General features: G+C 45.3%; 1 protein-coding gene across 1 annotated transcript in view; it reads left to right on the plus strand.

Annotated features, from left to right (window-relative positions):
- Positions 1-1,324: 1,324 nt before the first annotated feature.
- The window catches only part of MSN (moesin), a 42,560-nt gene continuing 27,727 nt past the window's right edge, over positions 1,325-16,157 (plus strand). Inside the window, exon 1 of the mRNA XM_057429586.1 lies at positions 1,325-1,474. Coding sequence (XP_057285569.1) covers positions 1,463-1,474 — 12 coding nt within the window. The 5' untranslated portion in view covers positions 1,325-1,462. The remainder of the gene's footprint in view (positions 1,475-16,157) is intronic.

Consider the following 16,157-nt stretch of genomic DNA (forward strand, 5'->3'; position numbering starts at 1 on the left):
CTAATCTGGATTTTCTCTTTCCCACATAGTGCTGCCTAGTGAGGAAACATCACATTGAAAAGCAAATCAACACATTTTATAAGCCTCTAGTTTTAGAATTATTTATGTTGTACTACATATGCATTTACAACAATATTATTCCTGGGGGAATAAAGAAGAAAAAACTTCCTTTCTGCAGACCCCGAGTATTTGATTATGGGTATTTACCAGGCACTTCAGAACAAACTGCAGCTTTTAAAGACGTACAAAGTGTTATTACGAATCTGATGTCAATTCCCAACATACTTCAGTTTAATATTAATGCCAGCAGAATGGTATAATCAAATGAAAGAAAATGGCTTGCTCGGCAGGAGTCTGTGCTGAGCTGCTCAGTAGAGCTTGGCATGCTCTCTGCCTATTTTATATCTGAATTTATGTGTTCTCGTATTAACATACTTTTCGTTTATCCAACACGCTGGGCGAAAAAAGGAGTCTGCTTGGGCTTTCCACCAACCAAGATGGCCTAAAGATTGAAAAAGCTTTAGTGGATTTGACAAGGAGACACCAATCAAAAAAAAAATAGGAAGATAGGTTTCTACTTGCCTGGAGAAATGAGATGAGGTGGCTTCTTTAAATCCCCATGAAAACACTGGATCTCGATTCTCTCCATCAGTGGTTCCAACACACCGGTGACACAGCAAGCTTTGGTGAACAGTCTACAGCTGGTCCTCAGACTGTTTTGATCCATGAATTTGACTGCTCCTTTATACTGTGTGATTATGGTGGTGGCTGCTGAGAAGGCTCCAAGACTAGAGGTGGTTTGTCTGCCAGGCTTCGGGGAGCCACAGCCCCGTGTGCTTTTGAAGCACCTGGAACTGGGTTTGTGCTTTTTAGTTAGACACTCATGCGAACCTTGTAGGTGAGAGCACTGAGGAGACTATCGACTGAAGTGTACCCGAGCAGGTATGACAGGGGCCAAATGAGGGACAGGATCCACCACTTCACCACTACGGTCTTATTTTGACCAGTTCAACCGCCCATAAAGTAGCCTCTTTTTTAAATAAATAATGCTTTTAGCAAGAACCACCAGTGCCCCCTGACAAGCAAACAAACTTCAGCGTTCAGGGCCCCCACTTCTGGGGCGCTGAGCCCCTCGGCTTCTGCCCGGCGGGGCTTGCTCCTTTCACAGACCCCTCTCAGGGCATCGCTCCGATCGCATCCACCAACGCTTCAAAGCCTCCCGGAATCCCAGCGCAGCCCCGGCCTCCCTGTGCTGCATGGCCGAGGAGACCAGGGCGGGAAGGCGGCAGCTCCATCGCCGACCGAAGGCGTGCGGGTGGAAGGCCAAAGGAGGCGGGGCCGGGCGGGGCTTGCGCCGGGGCGGACAGGCGCGGCGCTGAGTCCCGTTAGAAGTAGCGAGGATCCCGCAGAGAGCCCCACCGGCGCAGGAGGAGCGACCTGCCGTGCCCAGTCCGCCGGGAAGATGCCGAAAACGGTGGGTGCCGCCGGCATAGAGCCGGGGTGCGGGGAGGGGGGGGGCCCTACCGCTGCGGCCGCCTCCGAGCGGGGCTGGGCGGGTGTGGCGGCGCCCGGGCCTCGCGGCGGGAGAGGACGGAGACGTCCCGGCCGTGGGGGCTCTTCCCGGCCGTGGGGGCTCTTCCCGGCCGTGGGGGCTCTTCCCGGCCGTGGGGGCTCTTCCCGGCCGGGAGCAGTGGAGGGGCCTGGGAGGGAGAAAGCAGACGAGGAAGGCGGGAGTCCCGGGGAGCGCGGGTCGGGCGGGCAGCAGGGCGCGGAGCGGAGCCGCCCGTCCGTCCGTCCGTCCCTCCCTCCCTCCATCTTGTGCTGCGTGCCCCGCCGTGCACCCCCGCCTCACTTGTCCGGGGCGGTGGCCGGGCTGGGGCCCCGCCTGGGCCGCTGGTGGGTAACGGGGCAGCGCCCGCGGAGCCGCGCCAGCGGTGCCGGCAGTGTGCGCCCCGGGCCTGGGGAGGCGAGCGGGGTGAAGCTTACGAGAGCCTGCTGCGGAGTTCATTAACTCTATGGCCGCCTCTCCTGTGCTCTGTGCAGTGAAGTTGGGGTTTTCACAACTTGTAATTAGTCAGCTTGAGTTGCTAGGGAGCCTTGTCCCAGCTTGACTCGAAGTATTTCTTGGCTGGAGAGATCTCGGTACTTCAGAAAGCCTGGTCAAGTCTGTACTTGACTCTCCTCCTCGCAGCAGGAGTTTGGTGACTAATGAGGAGCATGGGTTTTTTCCATTTAATTTCTCCCGGTTGGAGTAAAAGAATTGGTCCTGGCCCTTCATTGATAAAACAGGAAGGAGCAGGCTGGAACGCTCTGGATGTTTCCTCACTGGGAGTGATCCGAAACGGCCTAGGAACACCAAATGTTTAAGCAAAGAGACTATGGTTTACGTAAAGGAGAGGAAAAAAAGCCCTAAACAAAACCCCATCCCTGTGCAAGTGGAAGTTGAAATGGAATCCACCCTTACTGTGGGTTTTTTTTTTTTTAACGCAGTTTAATTTTATTACTTTAGAATAGGTCCTGGATGCCTGTTTGACTGATTTCTGCTTCTCCTGCTGTCTTAAATGCCAGCTTCCTGAGACAATAGCTGGCTTATTTGCTTTTTAAACATCAACATCTGAAAGGATATCAAACTTGAGCTACTTAAAGTTTGAGACAGTATTTTCTGAAGCTTTAGAAAGGCCTTCAGACATCAGCAATGATTAGTGAAGATTTACTTCCTAAAAAAGCCACCCTCAGAAACCTTACAGGCATCAAGTTCGGCAAGATTAACAGAAGTAGCTCGGGTTAGGGGACTTCAGTGGAAAATGTAGTTGAGACCTTTTAGCCAGAGAGTTCACAGTTGTGATGAGTGACTTCTGGTGTGCCTCAGCCAAGAAATCCTGAATATGTTGCGGGGGCACTTACGAGGCAGGATTCCCTCTAACAGGCTGAATCCAAGTGTTACGACACTGCGCTGGCTGCGAGGTGCTCATTGCAGCCTCTGTGCCTGCAGGCACACCCAGGGCTGGATTCGTGCTCTCAGTCTGCTGCTTTCTGGTTCTGACAGAGCAGTTCTGCTTTCGGAGCTTCAGCAGATACAGAAATGAGAGTGCTTTGCTGTGACACTGCGTACTGCACGCCGCAGAAAGCGGTTCAGATGCTTGTGCCTGTTGAGGTGCAGAGCTGCAGGCCTCCTGCTCTATCAGTCCTCGGTTTCCTGCCCCATCTGCCCTAGCTGCAGACTCAACTGAAATAGTATTTTAAACATTATTTCTTGAGCTGTGGTTTGCAGGAACAGGATGTGCTGGCATAACTGTGTAATCAGTTCTTCATGTGAAAGAAACGCAACTGCTGGTGTGCTAGCTTAAGATTTGCTAATAGCTACTCAATTAACAAAGTAGTAAAATGCAAGTGACTTTCTCCAAAGCAGGTCAAACGTGGGTGAAACTTGAGCAGTTAGACGTAGCTATATGTGAGCTTCATCACAAAAATAAATCCATTGTGAAGAAGACGGATGGAGGAAATGTTCCAGGGAACAGTTCTGGCTGGGCAGGAAAAACATTTGTGTCTAAAGTGTTTGGTAGCTCTTATCATTCATCTCACCAAGCTTACAGAACATGCTGCTGCGTGGTTTGAGCAGCAAAACCTGTTGAGTTCCGAGTACCCACTCCTTGTTAAGCTAGGCTAAATGTTAACGCATCTAGCTAGAGATTGCCATTTTCTTACATGAGATTTGCTACAAGTGGCACTATGCTTTTGGTGCACTATTAATAGGAATCCAAGGTTAACTCTAGTAACCTTTGAACTAGTGGCACGTGATTTGCTGTTGTGAAGTGTAGTGTCTGCACAACTGGAGGGTTTGGTTGTTGGAGGCCTTGTAGGTTATGTAGAAAGTCCATCATGGATCAGCCAGCTGATCCTGCCGTGCTCTCAACAGGAAAGCTTTACTGGTTTATCTAGAGTGATCTTATAGGTAAGCAACTAACTCCCAATTTATGATTTTTTTTTTTGTTGTTCTGAAAAGCTTGCAAGAGTTGAGCAGTTCAAGAGCACACCAAAAAGGGCAAGTAATTCCCCCCACACTTTGTATTGTAGAGGGATGGAAGTAGCTGAGTGATAAAATGCCTCTTGGAAGCCATTGTTGAGCTCTGAAGTCTCTTTCCTAGTTGAGAAGTCTCATTATTGGCCATGAGTAGGCTCTGATCTCATGCTTACTGACTAGTGATCTAGTCTCTCATTGAGTCATTCCAGGCTGGCAGAGCTGAAAGTCAGCTTCTAAATCCCGATAGAAGTGAATGAGGTGTCACGTTGACGGTTAGTCCAGGCCCCCTAGTTAATCACTTGACCTTTAGTATTACAAAAACCATCTTAGTTGGAGGAGTGGGAGGGAAAGTGGCCTTTTTTTGTACCAGTCATACCCATTTAATGGGCTGATACTTTACTGTGGTTTTAGCTATTGGAAAAAGCAATGCCGTATCAGGTTTCATTAACTGTTTTGCCTATGAATGAACATACATTGTGACTATATGAATGGATAGGCCACTGAACTTGAATTGTGAGCATCTGTCGTGTAAATTCAACTATCTTGTCACTAGGACTTGAGCTGTTCTGGTTTAGGTAACATACCCTTTACTTGTAGAGAAATGGGTTTAATCAGAGCTAATCTCATGAATACAGGAACCTTCAAACTAAGGTATAGTAAAGTTTGGACTCCTCTTATTGTATTAGAATGAAGTGTTTCTCTTGATGTTCATAAGTCTCCAGGTTTCTACGTCAAAGTGTTTCTGCATAGAAAATCCACTTGAACAAGCATGAAGTCTTCAGCACAAGAGGGTAGTAGGATTCATAGGTCTCAGGTCAATGATGCTATTTAAGATCTTTTTAACTCTTTCCTGCTGTTGCCTTTTCCTTTCGTATTTTCTAATATTCAGTGTAGCAATAGTTGTAACGGCCTTCGGGGACCCTGTCTGTACCTTAAATTGGTGGTTGTATTAGACTCCAAAGGTCCTTGAAACATACCCCCTATGTTCTTTGGAACTGCGTGAATCTGGTTAGAAGAGACGGGTAAGTATCAGGAGAATCCTCTGGGTAATTAGTTTCCTGATGTGTAGCTACTTGTTACCATTTGCGCAACTAAGTAACAAAACAGAGCCTACACTTGTTTGTTTGGGTGATTGATTTATTTACTTTTGCTGGTGTAATTTGCTAGAGGTCTTAAACTGAGGGCAAAAGGTGGACGGATGGAAGCCAAGACTTGGAGACTTTTTTGGATGTCCTGGGTTTGGATCCTGTTGCTCTATGAAGGAACCCTTGGAAGCATTTGAGATGCCTTCTCTCTTTTCCAAGGACAGTCCCTTTGGTGTTGCATCTCTTTCTCCCTTGCTTATTGCAACTTGGGAAGCTTTGCAGCACTGATCAAAGTTAGACAGGCTTTGGGAGACACGGGTGCTAGCTTCTTAGGCAAACTCAGTCCACTGTATCTTCTAATACTTCTGGATACACGGAGGTGTTGCAAAGCCCTGTCTTTGAGAGCTCCCTATACAGTGTTGCTCCTGTTGGTGAATTTCCAATGTCTTTGTACTTCAGCAGCTACAGTAGCTAGAAAGTGCTGAGTATACCCTAGAACCAGGTAAATTAGTGGACTGGCATTCAATGATTTAGCTCTTGCTTTATACCTGCTATGGGACTTTACAAACCAGGAAAGACCTTTACACCCCAGCTTGTATTGTATTCATCAGTAGATAAAGCAGTTAAGCCTGATAATGAGCAAAAGCTTGGTTTGGTACTTCTGGGCCTTCTGTGTTTAAACGGGGAGTTTAAAGAATACCGTTGATAAACTAGTGTTTGCTTTGTTTTTACATACTGGTGTAATCCTGCTTCCCCTTCTTAATGCAAGCATTTCACCTAATGTCAGTATTGTGCAGAAAGCATCGCTTACAGTGGCTTCAGACCGGTGATCAAGAGCTACTGTGAATGCCTGATTTGAATTGGTAGTCATAATCCTGTTTTTGAAACTGTAGTGTGACAGCGTTAGGCTTAGAATGCTTATTATATCAGAGGTTCTAGAAGATGAAATGTCTTAGTTGAGTCCTTTTGGTTTTGACCTCGATTTGCTGCTTGGGGCAGATGAGCAAGAAGGAGGTTGATGAGGTGCACACAATAAAAGGAGCCCAAAGAAAGCTTTAGATCGGCTTTTGCTACAAGAATCCTGTGGGGAAAAAAGTGCCTAATAGCAGGGATTGGTCATCACTCAATCCTTACAGGTATCCTGTCCCCTTAACACTTACTGGCAGTACTTTTTCTGGGCCCCCAAGGGGTTGCAGTGCTTTCCTTGGGGTAACTCTCACGTGCCTGATTAATCACCCCTGCAGGTTAATTACAATTCTTGCTTTTCTCGTGAGGATTGCTCATAAGATGTCTTAATATGGACTCCTTTTTTTTTTTTGACAGGAAATGGCATCACTGCCTCTAGAGGAAACTTGTTTCAGTTGTTTTATGTATAATATCTGGTCTGAAGTGAAATCCTCCTGCGCAGAGCGCGCTCAAGTCCCTAGGTGGCTGCATGACAGACGGCTGATGAACTGAAACCGAGCCGTTTAAAGAGCTTCAGTCTTTGCTTCTTGCGAAGCTGGGCGTGCAGGGGAACAGGCCCCTTCCCCAGTTGCTGGGCTCCGCCTGTCCCTGTGGATCAATGGCCACTGCTTCCAGAGGAGCTTCCCTGGAAGAGGTGGCTCTGGCCCCCCTCCAGGTTAGGGAGGAGACTGACTAAAAGCTTCCTCTGCTGTGGCTGCGTCATCTCCTGGCCCCTTTCCTGGCTTGGGGCAGCTCAACCAACCTTATTTGGCTGACTTCTTTCTTTCTTCCCCCCCCCTTTATTTTTTTTTCCCTTTCCTTTTCCCTTCTGAGCGCGAGAGGGGCCTCCCTGAATTTGCACAATAAAGCTGTTATCTGTGCTTAATCGCTGCTCCGAGCACTACAATGGGGTCTGCTGGAAGAAAAAGAGCTCCGAAATCTCCACACTGACTCCTCGGGTCCCATCCCACATCTCCCTCCCGGGGTCTTGTTTGTCTGTCTGTCTGCCAAAGGATTATCCTAGAAATCAGTTCACCCTGTGAGGAGTGTCTTTGCTGTTGCAGGCACACTTTTGGAAAAGAGGAAATCCCTCCTTGCCCGGGAATAATCCAGGGCAATTAACTGATGTAAATTAAGAGCACTAGTAAGCATCCAGTTAATTGCTTGCTTTTCCCTAGGGGTGTTTGGGAACAGCAGGAATTTGCATAGTGCAGCCAATAGTACTGCATCAAAGGAGTTTGGTTTTATCCAATCTGAAACTTCTCAAGCAGGCTGAAGTCTCTAGATTCGTGGAAGGCCACTCTTCCGGGCAAACCTCTTAGAGACAGCCACAGAAGTGTTACAACTTGGAGCATTCCAGTAGTTTGGAATTTGTGGGCATAAACCCCACCCTTCTGACTCCAGTAGCTAATGCTGGCTCTTACTGGGACGTTTAAAAGGTTGTGCAGTAAAAACTTGTCAGGGATGTAGGAAGAGAGAGTTGCTGGCAGGCTTGGTCGTTATAAATGATGCAACGGTTTGGAGGCTTAAAACCCGAAATTGCAGAGGATTGGGCCTTATATTGACAAGAGACAATTATAGCTGCAGCAACTGGGGGTACGTGGGTAGGTGATCTACTGCTGCTTCCTTCCTGTGCAGCTATGAAAGGATATCTTCAGTTGTATTAATGTGTGATCCTCCAGTGGAGTATTGGGGCAGTTGGAAATTCCTGGCCTTTTGAACTCTCACTAAAAGGGGCGAGAGCACTCTTTAAGAGGTTTTTAATGGTATGACCCCTGCAAAATGCTTTCCCAGTTGTTCTAACATCTCTGAAGCTGTAGTTGTCCTGAGGAACCTGTTCAAAGATACAAACTTTGAATGAAGGAATGATATTTAGTTCTCATCCCATTCCCAGGCTAAGAAATAGGAGCATTTGGCCATGCTGGGTGTCCCTCCCTTTGACCACTGCTGGCTGGCAAATGGTTACAGGGAAAGGCACAGGGGTGCTCCTAAAAGAGGAATGAATGCAAAAGCTCTGAATCTGATCCCCTCCGTAGAGAAACATGGAATTGGGCAAGAATGAGAGGACTGGCAGAGAGAGAAGAGACGGGCTCCTCTCTGCCTGCAGTGATTTTGGGTAGAGAAAAATTAAATCTCAGAAGAGATCAGGAAGAGGATAACTGAAGCAGTGAATAACTATGGCATGGTATGGGTTGTCCAGACTGATCTAGGTTCTCTTGCAAGTTTCTAGCTCTACTGGTCAACTTGTTTCTTTCATAGAGGAAGGCTACTCAGGAGAACAGACTTTAGTGGAGTGTGAATGCTGTAAAACCTGGGTATTTTTTCCTTTGTTTTGGGAGGGTAGGGGGTTATATCTATGTCAAAGAATCCTGTATGCAGCATATTAGAGAATCGCTATTCTATGGTTGTGTGCCTTCCTATAATCTCCAGGTATTTTTGAAACAAAAATGATGGCTTCTGCAGCCATGAGCCATTCCTGTCTGTCTGTATATTGCTGATTTATCCTTTTCTCCATAGAAAGCCCTTATGACTCACAACCTTTTATTCTCTGGACTGGGAGACCTAGTTATGGTGGGGAAGTGACTAAGTACAGGAAAAATCTGCCATCCTAGTCTGATCAATCACTTAGTCACACCATTTAATAAATGTATTTGGTTTTAAGTAACACAGGCTAATAAAGCATGGAATTTTCTGGGCTAAATCTTTCCTTGCCATACCATTTAAACTGTACTGAACTTGACTCTGCAGTATTAATTCTGTGCTTGGTTACAGTGCAAAAGATGAGCTGCCAGATGAATTATTAGGGTGAAGTGTCAGGGCTTTAAACTTCCCTCGCGCCCTGGAGGTGTGGCTTTTTGTTCATAACGCCTCTAAGAATAATATGGTGTAACTTTTTCACCCTCTGAACATGCTTCTCTGGAATAGTGAATTAAAAAAGCAGTAATCTATTTCCTCAATACATTAAATGTCTTTTCAGGCCAGCTGCTGGATGGACAAGATGGTTCTGGTTGCATTTTTTTCCTCTATTAAAATCTAGAACTTGATATCTTCCTAAAATGATTGTAATCCACAGGACTTCAGGATGGCAGCAGGTAGTTCTGAAGGCACTCTGTAAGAAGTAAGGCAGTTCTACTCCTGACAAATTCGAGCAATACCACGTTGCGTGGTCAAAAAGTGATGATACAAAACTCGCACAATACTTGTGGTCTAATACATCCTCTTATAGATAAACAATCCTATTAGTCCTATTAGTGTAACAACTCACTGTCAACCTTGGAGTTCCAGCTGGAAATTATAGAGAAGGAGGGATTTTTACATATGTATTAAAAGTAAGGCTTTCCTTACTTATCCATTAACCAGGCACTTTAATGAATGGTTGACTTGTTCATATGCAAGTCAGCAAGAGGCATATGGCATACAAGTTTGCATAGACTTTAGAAATGCTTCCTCCCTGTGTGCAGAAGCTGACCAATGGTGTGACAAGGGGTAATGGGTACTCCTGGGGGTGTTCTGTCTGGACACAAGAGGAAAACTTTTCACAATGAGAATGATCATTGTGAAATGGGAATAATCTTCCCAGGGAAGTGATGGATTCCCCAGTGTTGGACAGGGGGCTGAGCCAGCTTATCTAGACTGTGTTTTATGACAGGAAAGATTGGACCAAGTGACCCTTGAGGTCCCTTCCAACCTGGCATTCTGTGAGTATCTTGAATATTCTATGAATTATCTTGTTGCTCTCCAGCCACTGTCCCAACTCGTGTTCAAGCCTGAAGTGTTACTCTGTCCCAGGTGCAGAATCCTGCAACTGTTCTGCTAAATTTCATGCTGTTAACGATTGCCCAATGGTCCAATCTATCTAGATCCCTCTGCAAGGCCTCATGCTCCTCAAGAGAGTCAACGGCATGTCCCAGTTTGGTATAAGCAGCAAACTTGATGATGGCACATTCCACTTGTGCATCCAGATCACTGATAAAAATAGTGAACAGAACTGGCACTAGGACTGAGCCCTGAGGGAACCAGTTGCCAGCCAGATGTAGTCTCATTTACTGCAACCCTTTGGGCCCTGCTGTCCAGCCAGTTCTTCACCCAGTGCTCTGTGACCCTGCTCGTCTCACAGTTGGACAACTGGTCCAGAAAGATGCTGTGAGGGACACTATCAAAAGCCTTATTAAAATCGAGGAAAACTACATCCACTGCATTCCCTTCATCCATTAGGTGGGTGACCTTGTTGTAAAAGAATATCAGATTAGTTAATATGTTCCCTTTGTGAACCCATGCTGGCTGTCCCTGATGATTGTATTGTCCTTTAAACACCTTTCAGTTGAGCCCAATTACTTGGTTAATCTAGTTAATATCTGACTACTAAAACAGGTCTTCTAGTAACTATATCCTAAGGAACCAAAATTGCCTGGAAAGCTGTAGGGGTTGAAACAAACTTGCTTGTACTGAAGCTTATAGTGGAGACAATAGAATACTTGGTGTCTAAGTAATAACAATGTGCAAAATCTGGACAGTTTGGTGTGGTATATGTGTGGCTTTTGTTGTAGGTGTTTTTTTTATATTGTACTTTAGTAATTATGCTAAATTATGTTACTCTTCACATTCATATGTTCCATTAAGTTTTGACAGCATTCATTAATGGAGGCACTGCAGAGCCTGCATTACAAAGGTGTGGCTTTTCTAGTATACTATTTGTAACTACTGCATGTTATATACCAAGTGTTAAGATAACTCAGTGCTTTGTGAGACAAGATCAAAAGCTTAAGCATTGATAACTATTTTTCCAAGATCTGTTTATTTAATTTGCCCCTACATATATCTGTGTATTAAAGAAACTTCAAATCACCTTTGAAGAAGTAGACTAATTTGATTCATTTGTTTTATCAGGTAGATAATCAGAACTTTAGCTGAGATGTATTGAATCCAATTGAATTCAGTGCTTTGTGGCTGCAGTTATCCTCGGTGAAAAATCAGGGTCTGAGCTTACCTCAAGCAAGAAACCTTTCTTGTGTTTCTGAAAACAGGCTGTGTAAGAGACTGGATTTCTGTTGCAGTATCTGTGTTTTTCACCAAGGAGCAATCAACATGTGAATTTGCTTGCATTAGTGGAATACAGGAAGCAGAAAGTAATAAAATGATTATGTTCTAGGCAATATTCACAATCTACAGAACCAGAAGCTGTTGTGTGAAAGAACTGTTGTGTACACATGACTGCTCATTTTGTGAGCTCCTTCAGAAACTGTTACAGTTACTATGGTTTGAATAATAGGGTCAAAAAAGCTACTTACAATATGTGAAAGCTCCAAGCCCATGGTTGGAAAGGTGGTGGGATCTGAAAGCATTCTGATCCAGCACCTTGAAACCCTAAACCAAGGCAATACTTGAATAAGCTATGTGTCTTATCCTCCAGCCTGCAGCTCTGTTGTGCTGCCTTTATATGAGCTGAGCTGTAACATATTCTTTCCCAAAATACTGAGATGGTGTGATTTCTTACTGCTGTAGCATTAGTCCTTTGCGCCAAAAAACCAAGCAAAGACCCTCTGCTACCTGAATATGGTGGTCAAAAAAGCCGAAAGTGAAAAATGATATAGTTTTTTCTTGCTTAAAACAGTAAACTACACCTCACACTGATGCTATTCTGACCAGCAATAAACTGGGAAGCTGGAAAAGTTCAGGTGGAAGCTGAAGACTCAGTTTTCTTACTCTTCTTTTAATGACTTGCTGCTGCAAGTTTTTTAGGCTATGTGAAATCTATAGACACAGTGTCTTCTGCACTGATGGGGACAATGTATACCTAGGATGTTGTGGTAACAGCCGTGCATGTGGAAGTGAGCTAAAGTTAAAAATCCCCCAAGTTGTGTGTTTTTTCTTTATCTTGTTCTGTGGTTTGTTACTAACATCTTAAATTGAAGGTTGACTGCAAGCTGCAGTGCGATGTGTTGTGCTCGATTTGAATACCCTTTTGTACACCCAAGAGAACAGGGTAGAGATCTTTTCTGAACGAGGATGTATGTCAGCATCTTCACTGGACATATTACTGTCTTGAATAGCAAAAGATGGGAGCAAATGGGACTAAATCCACACTAAACCAGTGAGCTTCCAGATCACTGAAAGATCAGAGCAATCAACTGGAGATGTCCTGAACAGTACTTGCTTGTGCATCATACACAGGAAACAACTACACTATCTTAGCATTTGTGAGAACAAACACTAAGTAATCAGAATCTGTTTAAAAATCTGACAGAAGGCTGTCCTGCTCCTTTGCTGCTTCACTTCTGAGTAATTTAATATAAAGGCGTTGTTGCTTGCTCTGTACTTGGTTCACCTCTGTGCAGTCTTTTCTGCCACTAAGCGCCAACTTAGCCATGGGAGAAGTGGTTGGTCACTTCCTCTAAGCTTTGAAAGTGTCTTTCATTCATACTGCAAAGTAGCTGGTTGATGTTTCTTCTTTTAACATAGAACACCTCAAATTCATCTGTTTATAGGAAATTTAAGATTCACTGCATAATAGCTTGCTTCTCAGTGAGCTGGTTCTATCCCTTTGGTGGAAGGGTGCATATTCTGAGACTCTTTCCTTGGTATCTTGAAGCTGTGTGCTGCATTGCCCTGTCCTTTCAAATGTTTCCTTATCTCTTTGCAAGTGACTATGTGCAAATGTTTTGGTCTCAGAACTGGCATAGAGGACTTTCCAGTGAAATGCTTTTACGGTATTCTAATGACAGCTTTGAGGTGGCAGTGTTTGGAAGGATTTGAAAATAATTTGTATCCGAGGGGATTCGAACAGTCTTGTAAATCAAGCGTGCGCAAGAGTAGCTTGCTGCGTTTTCTGCTCCTAGTGTTCTGGAGATGTGCGGTTGAGGGCGAGTTATCTGCATGCAGGAATGTTGAAGGAACCCCAGGCTTTGATTGAAGTTGAAATAATGCCTGCAAATCCTATGCTGCTGTTCCTTAACATATGGGAAAGAACCTGAAAACATAACAAAGAACAACCCTACACAGCAGGCCTGAGTGAGAGTGAAGTGCTCAAGTTGACTTGTGAATGCTCTTTGCAGAAGGCTGCCTTGCAGACTCCCTGCCTCTCCTTAGTCTAGTAAGTTGAACATGAGCCGGCTTCAGTGTGTGCTTGCAGCCCAGAAAGCAACCATATCCTGGCCTGCATCAAAAGGAGCGTGACCAGCAGGTCGAAGGAGGTGATCCTGTCCCTCTGCTCTGCTCTTGTGAGACCTCACCTGGAGCATTGTGTGCAGTTCTGGTGTCCTCAACATAAAAAGGACATGGAACTGTTGGAACAAGTCCAGAGGAGGCCACAAGGATGATCAGGGGCTGGAGCACCTCCTGTATGAAGACAGGCTGAGAAAGTTTGGGCTGTTCAGCCTGGAGAAGAGAAGGCTGCGTGGAGACCTCCTAGCAGCCTTCCAGTATCTGAAGGGGGCCTATAGGGATGCTGGGGAGGGACTCTTCATTAGGGACTGTAGTGACAGGACAAGGGGTAACGGGTTAAAACTTAAACAGGGGAAGTTTAGATTGGATATAAGGAAGAAGTTCTTTCCTGTGAGGGTGGTGAGGCACTGGAATGTGTTTCCCAGGGAGGTTGTGAATGCTCCATCCCTGGCAGTGTTCAAGGTCAGGTTGGACGAAGCCTTGGGTGCCATGGTTTAGTGTGAGGTGTCCCGACCATGGCAGGGGGGTTGGAACTGGATGATCTTAAGGTCCTTTCTAACCCTAACTATTCTGTGATTCTAAGTTTTAGTGTTTGGCTTTGTAAGTTACATTTGTATGTATGTTGACTTGCATAGGAGATATACTGAGCATCTGGCTATTTCTCTTCTTACTACTCAGCTGTGTTTTTCAGGTTTGACCTTCAGCTTCAGGAAGACCATTAGCAGTTTGGCTTATCTGTATGCTTTGCTGCGTAGATATAGTTCATAGTATCTCTGTTTGTAGAGGAGGTTTAAAGGATCTGAATACTGAAACTGCGAATCAAGGAAGGAAATTTTTCCTGCCCTCTTGATACAAGAAGTCAGTTTCTGCCATGAGCATTATAAATGCTTGAGCTAATTTGTAAACTCATCTTCTGGAGTGCAGAGATACGGAGAAAGTAAGAGCTAGTTAAATATAATGATGAAAAAAACCCATAATGATTGAAAGCAACCCCCTTTTTTTAACACTTAATATAAAGCCCAGTTACTTTTCAGCTCTCTTACCTGTTGTGTACAGTTGATCTGTGCAGGGTATCTCTGGGTATATCCAGGCAGTGTTCTGAAAACACTTTACCGCATGAAGCTAGTGTAGGCTGGAAAACAGTGTCAGCTTGGCTGCATGTTTGAGAGCTTTGATGGTGTGCTGCAACTGTACAGTTTTGCTCCCCTCAATGTGTTTGTCTTGCACTGCCCTGAGTAGTTCAACTTAATAGTGCATCACTTCTGTTCTGCAGAATTGTGTTAATGGCATGTGCACATGTGGCTTGACGAAGGGTAAATCTCACCAAGGGGTTCTGTATCGGAGCTACTGCAAAGGATAAAGCAGGAGTGGTTGGGAGCAAAGGCTGCTCAGCAGCTTGGCCCATCCTGTCCTGTTGTACTCCAACAGCCACCTTACCCTTCCCTCTTCCTGTAATCTGTGCCAGCAGTAATGCCCCCATGTAAATGTAGTGAATGGGACTGATGAAATGGTTCCGTTGGAAAACGGCAGATGAGTTATTCTCTGCCTGATTCATTCTTTGGTGCTGCTTGTGGTGTAGTCATGGGTTGCTAATACAAGGCCAAAAAAGGCAGTGGGAGGATGCAGGGTGTTTGGGATGGGTTGTCCTGGCGATGGGACCGCACCCTGCGGGTGCTGGCTCTACTCCCTGCAGCTCTGGAGCAGCCCTGTGCCCACTTGTGGGATGCTGGGTCCCGTGTATCCTGGTGGTGTAGCCACTCTCTATTAGGAAAACTCAAGTGCTTGAACTAGATGGAGCTTAAAATAACAAAAGGTACTTCAGCAATCACAAGCTGGTCTTTTATGAGCCTTGTGTAGTCCCAAGAGAGCTATTTAGAACCTAAAATAGGTTGGTGGTGAGGAAAGCAAATGTGGGTGGGGAAACTGAATATTAAAAAGAAGTGCTGAAAGGAGCCATTTCGGGGAAATCCTGCCTTTTGGGGAACCATGACCTAAATAGATAGGAAAAAGCAGGCAGCCTAAATGAGACCCTGTTCTGAAAGGAAGTTGCAGGATTTGTCTAGTACCCTGGAAATGATAAACCCGAGAATCACAGGATGATGAAACGGCTTTACCTCACTCTTGACTGTGCCTGCAGTTAAATTTGGAGGGATGGCTCATAGTCTGGGCAGTCAGATCCCACAGTAAGGCTGTGTTCTAGCTCCTAGAAGTCTGGCTATTGTTCAGATATTCAGTGAGCGCTGTGAGCTGGCCAAGAACTTGATGTGCCACACCCAGGCACTGCTGTGGATGTCTGGAACAGGCAGCCCTGTGTTCAGCTGCCCCTCGCTGCAGTGAGCTGAGATGCTGGGTGTCTCCTGGTTGCAGAACAGAGAAGCATGTGAAACAGATAAGCATGCTTCTGACATGTTCGTCCAAACAGGAGAACCCTTTGGAAGGAAGAGCTCAGTCACAGCGGTTATCACCGTGCTGTCTTTCCTGTGGAAAGTCTCTTGAATGATAAGCAAAGCGTCTGAGCATAGCTTTTTATTCATTTTCCCTCAACTCCAAGTTACCTTTAAGACAATTCTTAATTGCAGGTGACTTTAGAGACCTTTACATAGGGAATGAGTATTTAGTTTATTAGCTCATGAATGTCAAGTATTTACTGTACATATGGTGCCTCTATGTAGCTCACATTTGTCTTGTTAGCATCCTGTCTTGATCTTGTTTTGAGCCCCTTCCAGCAAAATAGCTGCTTATAATTCTGGCAGACATCCACTGGATGCTAGGTTTGGGAAGCGTATTGGCTGTCTGGAAATGTGCCTTGGCTACCCGTCTTTCTCTGCTTAACCCCTTGAACTGGGTCTTTGCAGCTGTTAAATGGTACTGGGAAATCCCTGCTTTTGGAATGGAGCTTGGGAGGGAAAAACTAGACTAAGGCAAGTTTAGGGGTGGGGAAAAAA

Source organism: Pezoporus wallicus, unplaced genomic scaffold (assembly GCF_028554395.1).
Source record: "Pezoporus wallicus isolate ANWC-B61680 ecotype Strahan unplaced genomic scaffold, APGP_CSIRO_Pwel_v1 contig_14159, whole genome shotgun sequence".
NCBI classification, from domain to species: Eukaryota; Metazoa; Chordata; class Aves; order Psittaciformes; family Psittacidae; genus Pezoporus; species Pezoporus wallicus.